The following is an 18,581-nucleotide window of genomic DNA, read 5'->3' as shown; positions in this document are numbered from 1 at the left end:
GATAGAGATAGTGTTGAATTGGAAGTACAGCCAGAAGTTTCTCATGCTGAAAGTTTACAAAAAGAACCACCTTCTGAAGATGCTCAAGCCGAAGCTGCAACCCCTACAGCTACTGAACCCAACCCCTTGGTTGATGAAGAGGAGTCGGACTTTGTGCAAGAAGTTGAAACTGAAGCCACAGTAAGTGAAGATGCATTCGAGGAAACTGTTATCGAAGATGTTGAGGAACAAGTGGTAGCTGTAGTGGAAAGTGAAGTCGACCCTGCTGCTGATGTGGACGATGCATATAGCGTTGAATTGGCAGTACAGCCAGAAGTTTCTCATACTGAAAGCTTACAAGAAGAACCACTTTCTGAAAATGCTCAAGCCGAAGCTGCAACCCCCACAGTAACTGAACCCAGCCCCTTGGTTGATGAAAGGGAGTCTGACTTTGCGCAGGAGGTTGAACCTGAAGCCACAGTAAGTGAAGATGCATTTGAGCAAACTGTTATCGAACACGTTGAGGAACAAGTGGTAGCTGTAGTGGAAAGTGAAGTCGCCCCTGCTGCTGAGGGCGATGCAGATAGAGATCGTGTTGAATTGGAAGTACAGCCAGAAGTTTATCGCGTTGAACGCTTACAAGAAGAACCACTTCCTGAAGACGCTCAAGCCGAAGGTGCAACCCCTACCGCTACTGAACCCAGCCCCTTGGTTGATGAAGATGAGTCGCACTTTGTGCAAGAAGTTGAAGCTGAAGCCACAGTAAGTGAAGATGCATTTGATGAAACTGTTATCGAAGATGTTGAGGAGCAAGTGGTAGCTTTAGTTGAAAGTGAATTTGCCCCTTCTGCTGATGAGGGCGATGCAGATAGAGATAGTGTTGAATTGGAAGTACAGCCGGAAGTTTCTCATGCTGGAAGCTTACAAGAAGAACTTCTTTCTGAAGATGCTCAAACCGAAGAAGTTGCACCCACAGCAACTGAACCCAGTCCATCTGTAGATGAGGGAGCATCCGACTTTGTACAGGAGGTTGAACCTGAAGCCACAGTAAGTGAAGATGCATCTGAGCAAACTGTTATCGAAGATGTTGCGGAGCAATTGGTAGCTGTAGTGGAAAGTGAAGTCGCCCCTTCTGCGGATGAGGGCGATGCAGTTAGAGATAGTGTTGAATTAGAAGTACAGCCGGAACTTTCTCATGCTGAAAGCTTACAAGAAGAAATTTTTTCTGAAGATGCTCAAACCGAAGAAGTTGCACCCACAGCAACTGAACGCAGCCCATCTGTAGATGAGGAAGCATCCCACTTTGCACAAGAGGTTGAAACTGAAGCCACAGTAAGTGAAGATGCATTTGAGGAAACTGTTATCGAAGATGTTGAGGAACAAGTAGTAGCTGTAGTGGAAAGTGAAGTCCCACCTGCTGCTGAGGGCGATGCAGATAGAGATATGGTTGAACTAGAAGTACAGCCGGAAGTGTCTCATGCTGAAAGCTTACCAGAAGAACTTCTGTCTGAAGATGATCAGACCGAAGAAGTTGCACCCACAGTAACTGAACCCAGCCCCTTGGTTGATGAAGGGGAATCTGTCTTTGTGCAAGAGGTTGAACCTGAAGCCACAGTAAGTGAAGATGCATTTGAGGAAACTTTTATCGAAGATGTTGAGGAACAATTGGCAGCTGTAGTGGAAAGTGAAGTCGCCCCTGCTGCTGATGAGGGCGATGCAGATAGAGATAGGGTTGAACTAGAAATACAGCCAGAAGTTTCTCATGCTGAAAGCTTACCGGAAGAACTTCTTTCTGAAGATGCTCAAACCGAAGAAGTTGCACCCACAGTAACTGAACCCAGCCCCTTGGTTGATGAGGAAGCATCCGACTTTGTGCAAGAGGTTGAACCGGAAGCCACAGTAAGTGAAGATGCATCTGGGCAAACTGTTGTCGAAGATGTTGAGGAACAAGTAGTAGCTGTAGTGGAAAGTGAAGTCGCCCCTGCTGCTGATGAGGGCGATGCAGATAGTGTTGAATTGGCAGTACAGCCAGAAGTTTCTCATGCTGAAAGCTCACAAGAAGAACCACTTTCTGAAGATGCTCAAACCGAAGAAGTTGCACCCACAGCAACTGAACGCAGCCCATCTGTCGATGAGGAAGCATCCCACTTTGCGCAAGAGGTTGAAACTGAAGCCGCAGTAAGTGAAGATGCATTTGAGGAAACTGTTATCGAAGATGTTGAGGAACAAGTAGTAGCTGTAGTAGAAATTGAAGTCCCACCTGCTGCTGATGAGGGCGATGCAGATAGAGATATGGTTGAACTAGAAGTACAGCCGGAAGTGTCTCATGCTGAAAGCTTACCAGAAGAACTTCTCTCTGAAGATAATCAGACCGAAGAAGTGGCACCCACAGTAACTGAACCCTGCCCCTTGGTTGATGAAGAGGAATCTGTCTTTGTGCAAGAGGTTGAACCTGAAGCCACAGTAAGTGAAGATGCATCTGAGCAAACTGTTATCGAAGATGTTGAAGAACAAGTAGTAGCTGTAGTGGAAAGTGAAGTCGCCCCTGCTGCTGATGAGGGCGATGCAGACAGTGTTGTATTGGAAGTACAGCCAGAAGTTTCTCATGCTGAAAGCTTACAAGAAAAACCACTTTTTGAAGATGCTCAAACCGAAGCTGCAACTCCCACAGGAACTGAACCCAGCTCCTTGGTTGATGAAGGGGAATCTGACTTTGTGCAAGAGGTTGAACTTGAAGCCACAGTAAGTGAAGATGCATCTGAGCAAACTGTTATCGAACATGTTGGGGAACAAGTGGTAGCTGTAGTGGAAAGTGAAATCGCCTTTTTTGCTGATGAGGGCAATGCAGATAGAGATAGTGTTGAATTGGAAGTACAGCCAGAAGTTTATCACGCTGAAAGCTTACAAGAAGAACCACTTCCTGAAGACGCTCAAGCCGAAGGTGCAACCCCTACCGCTACTGAACCCAGTCCCTTGATTCATGAAGGGGAATCTGTCTTTGTGCATGAGGTTGAACCTGAAGCCACAGTAAGTGAAGATGCATCTGAGCAAACTGCTTTCGAAGATGTTGAGGACGAAGTGGTAGCTGTAGTGGAGAGTGAAGTCGCCTTTTCTGCTGATGGGGGTGATGCAGATAGAGATAGTGTTGAATTGGAAGTACAGCCAGAAGTTTCTCATGCTGAAAGTTTACAAGAAGAACCACCTTCTGAAGATGCTCAAGCCGAAGCTGCAACCCCTACAGCTGCTGAACCCAACCCCTTGGTTGATGAAGAGGAGTCGGGCTTTGTGCAAGAAGTTGAAACTGAAGCCACAGTAAGTGAAGATGCATTTGAGCAAACTGTTATCGAAGATGTTGAGGAACAAGTGGTAGCTGTAGTGGAAAGTGAAGTCGACCCTGCTGCTGATGTGGACGATGCATATAGCGTTGAATTGGCAGTACAGCCAGAAGTTTCTCATACTGAAAGCTTACAAGAAGAACCACTTTCTGAAAATGCTCAAGCCGAAGCTGCAACCCCCACAGTAACTGAACCCAGCCCCTTGGTTGATGAAAGGGAGTCTGACTTTGCGCAGGAGGTTGAACCTGAAGCCACAGTAAGTGAAGATGCATTTGAGCAAACTGTTATCGAACACGTTGAGGAACAAGTGGTAGCTGTAGTGGAAAGTGAAGTCGCCCCTGCTGCTGATGAGGGCGATGCAGATAGAGATCGTGTTGAATTGGAAGTACAGCCAGAAGTTTATCGCGTTGAACGCTTACAAGAAGAACCACTTCCTGAAGACGCTCAAGCCGAAGGTGCAACCCCTATCGCTACTGAACCCAGCCCCTTGGTTGATGAAGATGAGTCGCACTTTGTGCAAGAAGTTGAAGCTGAAGCCACAGTAAGTGAAGATGCATTTGATGAAACTGTTATCGAAGATGTTGAGGAGCAAGTGGTAGCTGTAGTTGAAAGTGAAGTCGCCCCTTCTGCTGATGGGGGCGATGCAGATAGAGATAGTGTTGAATTGGAAGTACAGCCGGAAGTTTCTCATGCTGAAAGCTTACAAGAAGAACTTCTTTCTGAAGATGCTCAAACCGAAGAAGTTGCACCCACAGCAACTGATCCCAGCCCATCTGTAGATGAGGAAGCATCCGACTTTGTACAGGAAGTTGAACCTGAAGCCACAGTAAGTGAAGATGCATTTGAGGAAACTGTTATCGAAGATGTTGAGGAACAAGTAGTAGCTGTAGTGGAAAGTGAAGTCCCACCTGCTGCTGATGAGGGCGATGCAGATAGAGATATGGTTGAACTAGAAGTACAGCCGGAAGTGTCTCATGCTGAAAGCTTACCAGAAGAACTTCTCTCTGAAGATGATCAGACCGAAGAAGTTGCACCCACAGTATCTGAACCCAGCCCCTTGGTTGATGAAGGGGAATCTGTCTTTGTGCAAGAGGTTGAACCTGAAGCCACAGTAAGTGAAGATGCATTTGAGGAAACTCTTATCGAAGATGTTGAGGAACAAGTGGCAGCTGTAGTGGAAAGTGAAGTCGCCCCTGCTGCTGATGAGGGCGATGCAGATAGAGATAGGGTTGAACTAGAAATACAGCCAGAAGTTTCTCATGCTGAAAGCTTACCGGAAGAACTTCTTTCTGAAGATGCTCAAACCGAAGAAGTTGCACCCACAGTAACTGAACCCAGCCCCTTGGTTGATGAAGAGGAATCTGTCTTTGTGCAAGAGGTTGAACCTGAAGCCACAGTAAGTGAAGATGCATCTGAGCAAACTGTTATCGAAGATGTTGAAGAACAAGTAGTAGCCGTAGTGGAAAGTGAAGTCGCCCCTGCTGCTGATGAGGGCGATGCAGACAGTGTTGAATTGGAAGTACAGCCAGAAGTTTCTCATGCTGAAAGCTTACAAGAAAAACCACTTTTTGAAGATGCTCAAACCGAAGCTGCAACTCCCACAGGAACTGAACCCAGCTCCTTTGTTGATGAAGGGGAATCTGACTTTGTGCAAGAGGTTGAACCTGAAGCCACAGTAAGTGAAGATGCATCTGAGCAAACTGTTATCGAACATGTTGGGGAACAAGTGGTAGCTGTAGTGGAAAGTGAAATCGTCTTTTCTGCTGATGAGGGCAATGCAGATAGAGATAGTGTTGAATTGGAAGTACAGCCAGAAGTTTATCACGCTGAAAGCTTACAAGAAGAACTTCTCTCTGAAGATGATCAGACCGAAGAAGTTGCCCCCACAGTATCTGAACCCAGTCCCTTGATTGATGAAGGGGAATCTGTCTTTGTGCAAGAGGTTGAACCTGAAGCCACAGTAAGTGAAGATGCATTTGAGGAAACTCTTATCGAAGATGTTGAGGAACAAGTGGCAGCTGTAGTGGAAAGTGAAGTCGCCCCTGCTGCTGATGAGGGCGATGCAGATAGAGATAGGGTTGAACTAGAAATACAGCCAGAAGTTTCTCATGCTGAAAGCTTACCGGAAGAACTTCTTTCTGAAGATGCTCAAACCGAAGAAGTTGCACCCACAGTAACTGAACCCAGCCCCTTGGTTGATGAGGAAGCATCCGACTTTGTGCAAGAGGTTGAACCGGAAGCCACAGTAAGTGAAGATGCATCTGAGCAAACTGTTGTCGAAGATGTTGAGGAACAAGTAGTAGCTGTAGTGGAAAGTGAAGTCGCCCCTGCTGCTGATGAGGGCGATGAAGATAGTGTTGAATTGGCAGTACAGCCAGAGGTTTCTCATGCTGAAAGCTCACAAGAAGAACCACTTTCTGAAGACGCTCAAGCCGAAGGTGCAACCCTTCCAGCAACCGAACCCAGCCCCTTGGTTGATGAAGAGGACTCGGACTTTGTGCAAGAGGTGGAAGCTGAAGCCACAGTAAGTGAAGATGCATCTGAGCAAACTGTTCTCGAAGATGTTGAGGAGCAATTGGTAGCTGTAGTGGAAAGTGAAGTCGCCCCTTCTGCGGATGAGGGCGATGCAGTTAGAGATAGTGTTGAATTAGGAGTACAGCCGGAAGTTTCTCATACTGAAAGCTTACAAGAAGAACTTTTTTCTGAAGATGTTCAATCCGAAGGTGCAACCCCTACAGCAACTGAACCCAGTCCCTTGATTGATGAAGGGGAATCTGTCTTTGTGCAAGAGGTTGAACCTGAAGCCACAGTAAGTGAAAATGCATCTGAGCAAACTGGTTTCGAAGATGTTGAGGACGAAGTGGTAGCTGTAGTGGAGAGTGAAGTCGCCTTTTCTGCTGATGAGGGCGATGCAGATAGAGATAGTGTTGAATTGGAAGTACAGCCAGAAGTTTATCACGCTGAAAGCTTACAAGAAGAACCACCTTCTGAAGATGCTCAAGCCGAAGCTGCAACCCCTACAGCTACTGAACCCAACCCCTTGGTTGATGAAGAGGAGTCGGACTTAGTGCAAGAAGTTGAAACTGAAGCCACAGTAAGTGAAGATGCATTTGAGCAAACTGTTATCGAAGATGTTGAGGAACAAGTGGTAGCTGTAGTGGAAAGTGAAGTCGACGCTGCTGCTGATGTGGACGATGCATATAGCGTTGAATTGGCAGTACAGCCAGAAGTTTCTCATGCTGAAAGCTTACAAGAAGAACCACTTTCTGAAAATGCTCAAGCCGAAGCTGCAACCCCCACAGTAACTGAACCCAGCCCCTTGGTTGATGAAGGGGAGTCTGACTTTGCGCAGGAGGTTGAACCTGAAGCCACAGTAAGTGAAGATGCATTTGAGCAAACTGTTATCGAACACGTTGAGGAACAAGTGGTAGCTGTAGTGGAAAGTGAAGTCGCCTGTGCTGCTGATGAGGGCGATGCAGATAGAGATCGTGTTGAATTGGAAGTACAGCCAGAAGTTTATCGCGTTGAACGCTTACAAGAAGAACCACTTCCTGAAGACGCTCAAGCCGAAGGTGCAACCCCTACCGCTACTGAACCCAACCCCTTGGTTGATGAAGCTGAGTCGCACTTTGTGCAAGAAGTTGAAGCTGAAGCCACAGTAAGTGAAGATGCATTTGATGAAACTGTTATCGAAGATGTTAAGGAGCAAGTGGTAGCTGTAGTTGAAAGTGAAGTTGCCCCTTCTGCCGATGGGGGCGATGCAGATAGAGATAGTGTTGAATTGGAAGTACAGCCGGAAGTTTCTCATGCTGAAAGCTTACAAGAAGAACTTCTTTCTGAAGATGCTCAAACCGAAGAAGTTGCACCCACAGCAACTGAACCCAGCCCATCTGTAGATGAGGGAGCATCCGACTTTGTACAGGAGGTTGAACCTGAAGCCACAGTAAGTGAGAATGCATCTGAGCAAACTGTTATCAAAGATCTTGAGGAGCAATTGGTAGCTGTAGTGGAAAGTGAAGTCACCCCTTCTGCGGATGAGGGCGATGCAGTTAGAGATAGTGTTGAATTAGAAGTACAGCCGGAACTTTCTCATGCTGAAAGCTTACAAGAAGAAATTTTTTCTGAAGATGCTCAAAGCGAAGAAGTTGCACCCACAGCAACTGAACGCAGCCCATCTGTAGATGAGGAAGCATCCCACTTTGTGCAAGAGGTTGAAACTGAAGCCACAGTAAGTGAAGATGCATTTGAGGAAACTGTTATCGAAGATGTTGAGGAACAAGTAGTAGCTGTAGTGGAAAGTGAAGTCCCACCTGCTGCTGATGAGGGCGATGCAGATAGAGATATGGTTGAACTAGAAGTACAGCCGGAAGTGTCTCATGCGGAAAGCTTACCAGAAGAACTTCTCTCTGAAAATGATCAGACCGAAGAAGTTGCACCCACAGTAACTGAACCCAGCCCCTTGGTTGATGAAGGGGAATCTGTCTTTGTGCAAGAGGTTGAACCTGAAGCCACAGTAAGTGCAGATGCATCTGAGCAAACTGTTATCGAAGATGTTGAGGAACAAGTAGTAGCCGTAGTGGAAAGTGAAGTTGCCCCTGCTGTTGATGAGGGCGATGCAGACAGTGTTGAATTGGAAGTACAGCCAGAAGTTTCTCATGCTGAAAGCTTACAAGAAAAACCACTTTCTGAAGATGCTCAAACCGAAGCTGCAACTCCGACAGCAACTGAACCCAGCTCCTTGGTTGATGAAGGGGAATCTGACTTTGTGCAAGAGGTTGAACCTGAAGCCACAGTAAGTGAAGATGCATCTGAGCAAACTGTTATCGAACATGTTGAGGAACAAGTGGTAGCTGTAGTGGAAAGTGAAGTCGCCCCTGCTGCTGATGATGGCGATGCAGAAAGAGATAGTGTTGAATTGGAAGTACAGCCAGAAGTTTATCACGCTGAAAGCTTACAAGAAGAACCACTTCCTGAAGACGCTCAAGCCGAAGGTGCAAACCCTACAGCAACTGAACCCAGTCCCTTGATTGATGGAGGGGAATCTGTCTTTGTGCAAGAGGTTGAACCTGAAGCCACAGTAAGTGAAGATGCATCTGAGCAAACTGCTTTCGAAGATGTTGAGGACGAAGTGGTAGCTGTAGTGGAGAGTGAAGTCGCCTTTTCTGCTGATGAGGGCGATGCAGATAGAGATAGTGTTGAATTGGAAGTACAGCCAGAAGTTTCTCATGCTGAAAGTTTACAAGAAGAACCACCTTCTGAAGATGCTCAAGCCGAAGCTGCAACCCCTACAGCTACTGAACCCAACCTCTTGGTTGATGAAGAGGAGTCGGACTTTGTGCAAGAGGTTGAAACTGAAGCCACAGTAAGTGAAGATGCATTTGAGCAAACTGTTATCGAAGATGTTGAGGAACAAGTGGTAGCTGTAGTGGAAAGTGAAGTCGACCCTGCTGCTGATGTGGACGATGCATATAGCGTTGAATTGGCAGTACAGCCAGAAGTTTCTCATGCTGAAAGTTTACAAGAAGAACCACCTTCTGAAGATGCTCAAGCCGAAGCTGCAACCCCCACAGTAACTGAACCCAGACCCTTGGTTGATGAAGGGGAGTCTGACTTTGCGCAGGAGGTTGAACCTGAAGCCACAGTAAGTGAAGATGCATTTGAGCAAACTGTTATCGAACACGTTGAGGAACAAGTGGTAGCTGTAGTGGAAAGTGAAGTCGCCCCTGCTGCTGATGAGGGCGATGCAGATAGAGATCGTGTTGAATTGGAAGTACAGCCAGAAGTTTATCGCGTTGAACGCTTACAAGAAGAACCACTTCTTGAAGACGCTCAAGCCGAAGGTGCAACCCCTACAGCTACTGAACCCAGCCCCTTGGTTGATGAAGATGAGTCGCACTTTGTGCAAGAAGTTGAAGCTGAAGCCACAGTAAGTGAAGATGCATTTGATGAAACTGTTATCGAAGATGTTGAGGAGCAAGTGGTAGCTGTAGTTGAAAGTGAAGTTGCCCCTTTTGCTGATGGGCGCGATGCAGATAGAGATAGTGTTGAATTGGAAGTACAGCCGGAAGTTTCTCATGCTGAAAGTTTACAAGAAGAACTTCTTTCTGAAGATGCTCAAACCGAAGAAGTTGCACCCACAGCAACTGAACCCAGCCCATCTGTAGATGAGGGAGCATCCGACTTTGTACAGGAGGTTGAACCTGAAGCCACAGTAAGTGAAGATGCATCTGAGCAAACTGTTATCGAAGATGTTGAGGAGCAAGTGCTAGCTGTAGTGGAAAGTGAAGTCACCCCTTCTGCGGATGAGGGCGATGCAGTTAGAGATAGTGTTGAATTAGAAGTACAGCCGGAAGTTTCTCATGCTGAAAGCTTACAAGAAGAACTTTTTTCTGAAAATGCTCAAACCGAAGAAGTTGCACCCACAGCAACTGAACGCAGCCCATCTGTAGATGAGGAAGCATCCCACTTTGTGCAAGAGGTTGAACCTGAAGCCACAGTAAGTGAAGATGCATTTGAGGAAACTGTTATCGAAGATGTTGAGGAACAAGTAGTAGCTGTAGTGGAAAGTGAAGTCCCACCTGCTGCTGATGAAGGCGATGCAGATAGAGATATGGTTGAACTAGAAGTACAGCCGGAAGTGTCTCATGCTGAAAGCTTACCAGAAGAACCACTTCCTGAAGACGCTCAAGCCGAAGGTGCAACCCCTACAGCAACTGAACCCAGCCCCTTGATTGATGAAAGGGAATCTGTCTTTGTGCAAGAGGTTGAACCTGAAGCCACAGTAAGTGAAGATGCATCTGAGCAAACTGTTATCGAAGATGTTGAGGAGCAAGTGGTAGCTGTAGTGGAAAGTGAAGTCGCCCCTGCTGCTGATGAGGGCGATGCAGATAGAGATAGGGTTGAACTAAAAATACAGCCGGAGTTTGAACTAGAAATACAGCCGGAAGTTTCTCATGCTGAAAGCTTACCAAAAGACCTTTTTTCTGAAGATGATCAGACCGAACAAGTTGCACACACAGTAACTGAACCCAGCCCCTTGGTTGATGAAGGGGAATCTGACTTTGCGCAAGAGGTTGAATCTGAAGCCACAGCAAGTGAAGATGCATCTGAGCAAACTGTTATCGAACACGTTGAGGAACAAGTGGTAGCTTTAGTGGAAAGTGAAGTCACCCCTCCTGCTGATGAGGGCGATGCAGATAGAGATAGTGTTGAATTGGAAGTACAGCCAGAAGTTTCTCACGCTGAAAGCTCACAAGAAGAACCACTTTCTGAAGACGCTCAAGCCGTAGGTGCAACCCTTACAGCAACTGAAACCAGCCCCTTGGTTGATGAAGGGGAATCGGACTTTGTGCAAGAGGTTGAAGTTGAAGCCACAGTAAGTGAAGATGCATCTGAGCAAACTGTTATCGAACATGTTGAGGAGCAAGTGGTAGCTGTAGTGGAAAGTGAAGTTGCTCCTTCTGCTGATGATGGCCATGCAGATAGAGATAGTGTTGAATTGGAAGTACAGCCAGAAGTTTCTCACGCTGAAAGCTCACAAGAAGAACCACTTTCTGAAGACGCTCAAGCCGTAGGTGCAACCCTTACAGCAACTGAAACCAGCCCCTTGGTTGATGAAGGGGAATCGGACTTTGTGCAAGAGGTTGAACCTGAAGCCACAGTAAGTGAAGATGCATCTGAGCAAACTGTTATCGAAGATGTTGAAGAACAAGTAGTAGCTGTAGTGGAAAGTGAAGTCGCCCCTGCTGCTGATGAGGGCGATGCAGACAGTGTTGTATTGGAAGTACAGCCAGAAGTTTCTCATGCTGAAAGCTTACAAGAAAAACCACTTTTTGAAGATGCTCAAACCGAAGCTGCAACTCCCACAGGAACTGAACCCAGCTCCTTGGTTGATGAAGGGGAATCTGACTTTGTGCAAGAGGTTGAACTTGAAGCCACAGTAAGTGAAGATGCATCTGAGCAAACTGTTATCGAACATGTTGGGGAACAAGTGGTAGCTGTAGTGGAAAGTGAAATCGCCTTTTTTGCTGATGAGGGCAATGCAGATAGAGATAGTGTTGAATTGGAAGTACAGCCAGAAGTTTATCACGCTGAAAGCTTACAAGAAGAACCACTTCCTGAAGACGCTCAAGCCGAAGGTGCAACCCCTACCGCTACTGAACCCAGTCCCTTGATTCATGAAGGGGAATCTGTCTTTGTGCATGAGGTTGAACCTGAAGCCACAGTAAGTGAAGATGCATCTGAGCAAACTGCTTTCGAAGATGTTGAGGACGAAGTGGTAGCTGTAGTGGAGAGTGAAGTCGCCTTTTCTGCTGATGGGGGTGATGCAGATAGAGATAGTGTTGAATTGGAAGTACAGCCAGAAGTTTCTCATGCTGAAAGTTTACAAGAAGAACCACCTTCTGAAGATGCTCAAGCCGAAGCTGCAACCCCTACAGCTGCTGAACCCAACCCCTTGGTTGATGAAGAGGAGTCGGGCTTTGTGCAAGAAGTTGAAACTGAAGCCACAGTAAGTGAAGATGCATTTGAGCAAACTGTTATCGAAGATGTTGAGGAACAAGTGGTAGCTGTAGTGGAAAGTGAAGTCGACCCTGCTGCTGATGTGGACGATGCATATAGCGTTGAATTGGCAGTACAGCCAGAAGTTTCTCATACTGAAAGCTTACAAGAAGAACCACTTTCTGAAAATGCTCAAGCCGAAGCTGCAACCCCCACAGTAACTGAACCCAGCCCCTTGGTTGATGAAAGGGAGTCTGACTTTGCGCAGGAGGTTGAACCTGAAGCCACAGTAAGTGAAGATGCATTTGAGCAAACTGTTATCGAACACGTTGAGGAACAAGTGGTAGCTGTAGTGGAAAGTGAAGTCGCCCCTGCTGCTGATGAGGGCGATGCAGATAGAGATCGTGTTGAATTGGAAGTACAGCCAGAAGTTTATCGCGTTGAACGCTTACAAGAAGAACCACTTCCTGAAGACGCTCAAGCCGAAGGTGCAACCCCTATCGCTACTGAACCCAGCCCCTTGGTTGATGAAGATGAGTCGCACTTTGTGCAAGAAGTTGAAGCTGAAGCCACAGTAAGTGAAGATGCATTTGATGAAACTGTTATCGAAGATGTTGAGGAGCAAGTGGTAGCTGTAGTTGAAAGTGAAGTCGCCCCTTCTGCTGATGGGGGCGATGCAGATAGAGATAGTGTTGAATTGGAAGTACAGCCGGAAGTTTCTCATGCTGAAAGCTTACAAGAAGAACTTCTTTCTGAAGATGCTCAAACCGAAGAAGTTGCACCCACAGCAACTGAACCCAGCCCATCTGTAGATGAGGAAGCATCCGACTTTGTGCAGGAGGTTGAACCTGAAGCCACAGTAAGTGAAGATGCATCTGAGCAAACTGTTATAGAAGATGTTGAGGAACAAGTGGTAGCTGTAGTGGAAAGTGAAGTCGCCCCTGCTGCCGATGAGGGCGATGGAGATAGAGATCGGATTGAACTAGAAATACAGCCAGAACTTTCTCATGCTGAAAGCTTGCCAAAAGAGCTTTTTTCTGAAGATGCTCAAACCGAAGAAGTTGCACCCGCAGTAACTGAACCCAGCCCCTTGGTGTATGAGGAAGCATCCGACTTTGTGCAAGAGGTTGAAACTGAAGCCACAGTAGGTAAAAGTACATTTGAGCAACCTGTTATCGAAGATGTTGAGGAACAAGTGGTAGCTGTAGTGGAAAGTGAAGTCACCCCTGCTGCTGATGAGGGCGATGCAGATAGAGATAGGGTTGAACTAGAAATACAGCGGGAAGTTTCTCATGCTGAAAGCTTACAAGAAGAACTTATTTCTGAAGATGCTCAAACCGAAGAAGTGGCACCCACAGCAACTGAACCCAGCCCATCTGTTGATGAGGAAGCATCCGACTTTGTACAGGAGGTTGAACCTGAAGCCACACTAAGTGAAGATGCATCCGAGCAAACTGTTATCGAAGATGTTGAGGAACAAGTAGTAGCTGTAGGGGAAAGTGAAGTTGCCCCTTTTACTGATGAAGGCGATGCAGATAGAGTTAGCGTTGAATTAGAAGTACAGCCAGAGGCTTCTCACGCTGAAAGCTTACAACAAGAACTTCTTTCTGAAGATGCTCAAACCGAAGAAGTGGCACCCACAGCAACTGAACCCAGCCCCTTGGTTGATGAGGGAGCATCCGACTTTGTGCAAGAGGTTGAAACTGAAGCCACAGTAAGTGAAGATGCATGTGAGGAAACTGTTATCGAAGATGTTGAGGAGCAAGTAGTAGCTGTAGTTGAAAGTGAAGTCGCCCTTGCTGCTGATCAGGGCGATGCAGATAGTGTTGAATTGGCAGTACAGCCAGAAGTTTCTCATGCTGAAAGCTTACAAGACAAACCACTTTTTGAAGATGCTCAAGCCGAAGCTGCAATCCCCACAGCAACTGATCCCAGCCCCTTGGTTGATGAAGAGGAATCTGTCTTTGCGCAAGAGGTTGAAACTGAAGCCACAGTAAGTGAAGATGCATTTGAGCAACCTGTTATCGAAGATGTTGAGGAACATGTGGTAGCTGTAGTGGAAAGTGAAGTCGCCCCTGCTGCTGATGTTGGCGATGCAGATAGAGCTAGGGTTGAACTAGAAATACAGCCGGAGGTTTCTCATGCTGAAAGCCTACCGGAAGAACTTTTTTCTGAAGATGCTCAAACCGAAGAAGTTGCACCCACAGTAACTGAACCCAGCCCCTTGCATGATGAGGAAGCATCCGACTTTGTACAGGAGGTTGAACCTGAAGCCACAGTAAGTGAAGATGCATCTGAGCAAACTGTTATCAAAGATGTTGAGGAACAAGTAGTAGCTGTAGGGGAAAGTGAAGTCGCCCCTTCTACTGATGAAGGCGGTGCAGATAGAGATAGCTATGAATTGAAAGTACAGCCAGAGGTTTCTCACGCTGAAAGCTTACAAGAAGAACTACTTTTTGAAGATGTTCAAGCCGAAGGTGCAACCCCCACATCAACTGAAGCCAGCCTTCTGGTTGATGAAGGGGTATCTGACTTTGTGGAAAAGGTTGCAACTGAAGCCACAGTTGGCAAAGATACATTTCAGCAAACTGTTATCGAAGATGCTGAGGAACAAGTGGTAGCTGTAGTGGAAAGTGAAGTCTTCCCTGCTGCTGATGACGGCAATGCAGATAGAGATAGGGTTGAACTAGAAATACAGCCGGAAGTTTATCATTCTGAAAGTTTTCCAGATGAACTTCTTTCTGAAGATGATCAGACCGAAGAAGTTGCACACACAGTAACTGAACCCTGCCCTTTGGTTGATGAGGAAGCGTCCGACTTTGTGCAAGAAGTTGAAACTGAAGCCACAGTAGGCAAAGAAGCCTTTGAGCAAACTGTTATCGAAGATGTTGAGGAACAAGTAGTAGCTGTAGTGGAAAGTGAAGTCGCCCCTGCTGCTGATGAGGGCGATGCAGATAGTGTTGAATTGACAGTACAGCCAGAAGTTTCTCATGCTGAAAGTTTACGAGAAGGACCACTTTCTGAAGATGCTGAAGCCGAAGGTGCAACCCCCACAGCAACTGAACCCAGCCCCTTGGTTGATGAGGAAGCATCTGACTTTGTGCAGGATGTTGAATCTGAAGCCACAGTAAGTGAAGATGCATCTGAGCAAACTGTTATCAAAGATGTTGAGGAACAAGTGGTAGCTGTAGTGGAAAGTGAAGTCGCCCCTGCTGCTGATGAGGGCGATGCAGATAAAGATAGGGTTGAATTAGAAATACAGCCGGAAGTTTCTCATGCTGAAAGCTTACTGGAAGAACATCTTTCTGAAGATGCTCAAACCGAAGAAATTGCACCCACAGTAACTGAACCCAGCCCTTTGGTTGATGAGGAAGCGTCCGACTTTGTGCAAGAGGTTGAAACTGAAGCCACAGTAGGCAAAGTTACATTTGATCAAACTGTTATCGAAGATGTTGAGGAACAAGTAGTAGCTGTAGGGGAAAGTGAAGTCGCCCCTTCTACTGATGAAGGCGATGCAGATGGAGATAGTGTTGAATTGGAAGTACAGCCAGAGGTTTCTCACGCTGAAAGCTTGCTAGAAGAACCATTTTCTAAAGATGCTCAAGCCAAAGATGCAACCCCCACAGCAGCTGAGCTCAGCTGTTTGATTGATGAAGGGGAATCTGAATTTGTGCAGCAGATTGAGTCAGAGTCCACATTAGGGGTCGATGCGTTTGAGCAAGATTTCGTCGGGGATGTTCAGGAACGAGTGGCCCCCACTGTGGAAAGTGAAGCCACTTCTGCTGGAAAGGTCGACGATGCAAATGAAGATTATATTGAAGTGCACGTGGAGCCAAATTTTGTTCATGGTGGTAATTTACAAGAGGAACCTTCATCTGGAAATGGTCAATCCGAGATGGTTATTCCCATCGCAACTGTCCTTTCTCCTTTGGTTGATGAAGCCCAATATGACTTCATACAGAAGGTTGAGCCCAATGGTTGGTCTAATTTAAGTTCTTTGTTTGCAGTTCTGTTGCTATTTGTACTTTTGTTAATTCAATATGTGTCAATTATTTGATGAATGTGTCAGGTATGTTTTTTGTTTTTTCAGGTCTGGTAGCTCAGCAGCTTATCACTGACGATTTGCAGAAACAGCCAGCTGTTCCTACTGTCGACGAAGTGTTTAAGGTTTCCAAAAGTCTTAATCTTGTTTTTCAACAAGATGAACATGTGTTTCCTGATGTTCTTTCACTTGCAGACAATTCTGTCGCCGAAGAACATCATGAAGGTACTGTTTCAATTGACAACCATTATTTTAGTTATAGTCTCAATTATTCTTTTTCCAAACATTTTTATTCTATCTTCCAGCCCCTTTTCACGTTTGTCAGAGATTACTTAGTTTTTAAAAGTTTCAGCTTTTGTTATACTTGTGAATTTTATCCAACTTACTGTTGTTTTAGATCTTCGTCACATGCATGAACAAACTCTTGACGAGAATCTTTTTGAGAGACCTACATTTTCATTATCTTCAACTGAAACATCTCCTGATGATGGAGATCATTCTGACTGCCTCACAGAATATGAACATGTCGTTCCCACTGAACTTCCTTCATCCCAAAATAATGCATTGGTTGTTCATGACGAGTATTCAGACCAAATTATTCAGTCACCTGAGGACACAAATCGCTCACTCTTAGTTACGGAAGAAGATCAAACTGTAATTTTGTCTAATTCACCAACTTCCGACTTTGTCATCGTTGATTCAGAAGATATCAATTCAGCTCATATGACCTACACAGTAGACGAACTACCACAGTCTTCGCCCTCTGGCCATACAATCACAGAATGCAAGTATCACATGCTCCCAGATGGTACCGTTGTATGTCAAAATGTTACAAAGACTGTTTCTCGGCATCCATTGTCTCTTACTGCTTCTGGTGAGTTGTTTTCAGAATATATTATATATATAATATATATATAATTTTTTTGTTTTGGTTAATATATGTTGGTTCCTCCTCTCTAACATGCTGCCTTTTATTGCTTATTATCACCATAGTTTTTTGCTTGGCTTTTTTAAAAACTTTCTATTCATCATCTATCAAACCTGATGAAACATAGGTTTTCAGTCAACTCTTCACCCTAGAGGCATTACATCTAGTCTTCTTGCTCAGTAACTCGTTTTATCAAGTTATTTCCTTCCATAGGGGTTTATTGAGTTCAGAAGATCGAGCCAGGAGTTTTTTCTGTTTACAGATATGATCACTGCAGCTTTTCATTCTGCAGAGGTGAAGGAAGATGACTGGGTACACGTAGAGTCTTGCAGTATACCAGTTCATCCTGAGCTTGCAGGTGTTGCTGCTAATGCACAGGAAAGAGACACAGCCCAATCTTTTGAGCAGCCACTTCCACCTCATGTCCAAGATGGCCCCAGCACTACGGTCCGTGACTCGGATATCACTAAATCTTCTAGGGACTTTTTCGTTGGTACTGAACATGCTGAGCCAATGAAGGATAGCGGCGTTTTCGCGTCTATGAATCTTTCTACAGACTCAGCAGTGGCCAATCTCAGCCATTCTCATACCCAAGATTCTTTATTGGACCCCATTTCTGCCAGTGCTTCAAGTCCTCGTGAAGCTGCTGAAGAGAATTTGAGTTTACACCCTCTGGTCGAAAATGACGGTCCAAATCCAGCTGCATCTAATAAAATCTCTCTTTCGCTTGCTGTTAAAGATGATAATTCATCAAATAAAATAACTTTCGATACAGACGTCACTACCGAGGAACCAACATTACAAACTGAAACTAAAATGGAGATATTACCTGATGGCACGATCGTTACCCGTAAAATTACAAAAACAATCCGAAAGCGTGTTGTTGCTAAAAGAGTTCTCACAAAATCTGATGATGGTAATCTAACTTTCGACTCTGATAATAACAATTCAGCACAAGTCAAAAAATTCCTGTCTTTGGGTATTAGTGAGCAGGCTGATAAAGAGACTCGTCCTTCGTTTGATCAAAGCCCAATCGGGGAATCCGCAGCCTCCCGGTTTCTTGCCATGACAAAGGAGGATGTTGAAGAGATAGAGCAGACATGCACAGATGATTTGCCCGCCAACACAAAGATTGAGAGAATGGTCACATTGACACAGTCACAGACAACCTGCATTGAAGGTGACGATAACATTGCTGCCGACGGTAGTGCTGGAATGGCTTCTGCTCCATCAGACCAATAGCAAATCAGCATTTATGAATGCATTCTGATTGACAATAATGCTAATAAATGCTATTACACAAAGCAAATAATTCCTACTAGGCAGGCCGTCTGGATGCACCAACTAGCTGATGACTAGTGCTATTCTTACTTATGCCTTACTAGGCTTGTTGCTTTCCAATCATTGCTACATGTGAGCCTTTTGGCTTCCTCTAAGCTTCTTCCCGGTCTCTACTTGATCTGACAGTATTACATTTAAATTCCAAATAATTCCCTTGAGTATGCATCACTGTTGTTTTGTAGAGTCCGCTTTCAAGCGAGATATTTCTAGTATGTATATTGAAATATTAAAATCTAATTTATTTGTATTGATCAAGTTCTAATGGCTGCATTTTGTTCCTGTTGTTTTTGCTCTGACTTATGCCCTAGCTGCGCTACATTTTATTATTCGTTTAATACATTATTCTCGAATTGATATTCGTTGGCTCTCTACCTATTATTGCTATTTGAGCATGCTCTTTATGCATATCGAATCTTAGCATGTTTCAACATATGCAATCAGTTTGCATCTTGGACTC

The 18,581-nt window shown here is 45.3% G+C and overlaps 2 protein-coding genes across 2 annotated transcripts in view; both read left to right on the top strand.

Moving 5' to 3' along the window:
* LOC137393845 (uncharacterized) overlaps positions 1-18,581 on the top strand; it is a 125,803-nt gene that overhangs the window by 92,235 nt on the left and 14,987 nt on the right. The gene's annotated exons all lie outside the window — the stretch shown is intronic.
* On the top strand, positions 2,272-18,478 carry LOC137392927 (microtubule-associated protein futsch-like). Its single transcript, XM_068079291.1, has 4 exons — positions 2,272-15,790; positions 15,904-16,080; positions 16,253-16,729; positions 17,046-18,478. The coding sequence occupies exons 1-4, from the start codon at positions 2,272-2,274 to the stop codon at positions 18,023-18,025; spliced, it is 15,153 nt and encodes a 5,050-aa protein (XP_067935392.1). The 3' UTR covers positions 18,026-18,478.

Source organism: Watersipora subatra, chromosome 4 (genome assembly GCF_963576615.1).
Source record: "Watersipora subatra chromosome 4, tzWatSuba1.1, whole genome shotgun sequence".
NCBI lineage: Eukaryota > Metazoa > Bryozoa > Gymnolaemata > Cheilostomatida > Watersiporidae > Watersipora > Watersipora subatra.
Note: the sequence above shows the minus strand (reverse complement) of the source record. Positions and strands in the feature narration are given on the sequence as shown.

What these genes read in the sequence shown, in the direction of transcription:
- LOC137392927 (XM_068079291.1), top strand. Translation starts at nt 2,272, where the DNA reads ATGGTTGAACTAGAAGTACAGCCGGAAGTGTCTCATGCTGAAAGCTTA. An exon ending in ACAGAAGGTTGAGCCCAATG is followed by an intron (nt 15,791 to 15,903) that starts GTTGGTCTAATT and finishes TTGTTTTTTCAG; the next exon opens with GTCTGGTAGCTCAGCAGCTT. An exon ending in CGCCGAAGAACATCATGAAG is followed by an intron (nt 16,081 to 16,252) that starts GTACTGTTTCAA and finishes CTGTTGTTTTAG; the next exon opens with ATCTTCGTCACATGCATGAA.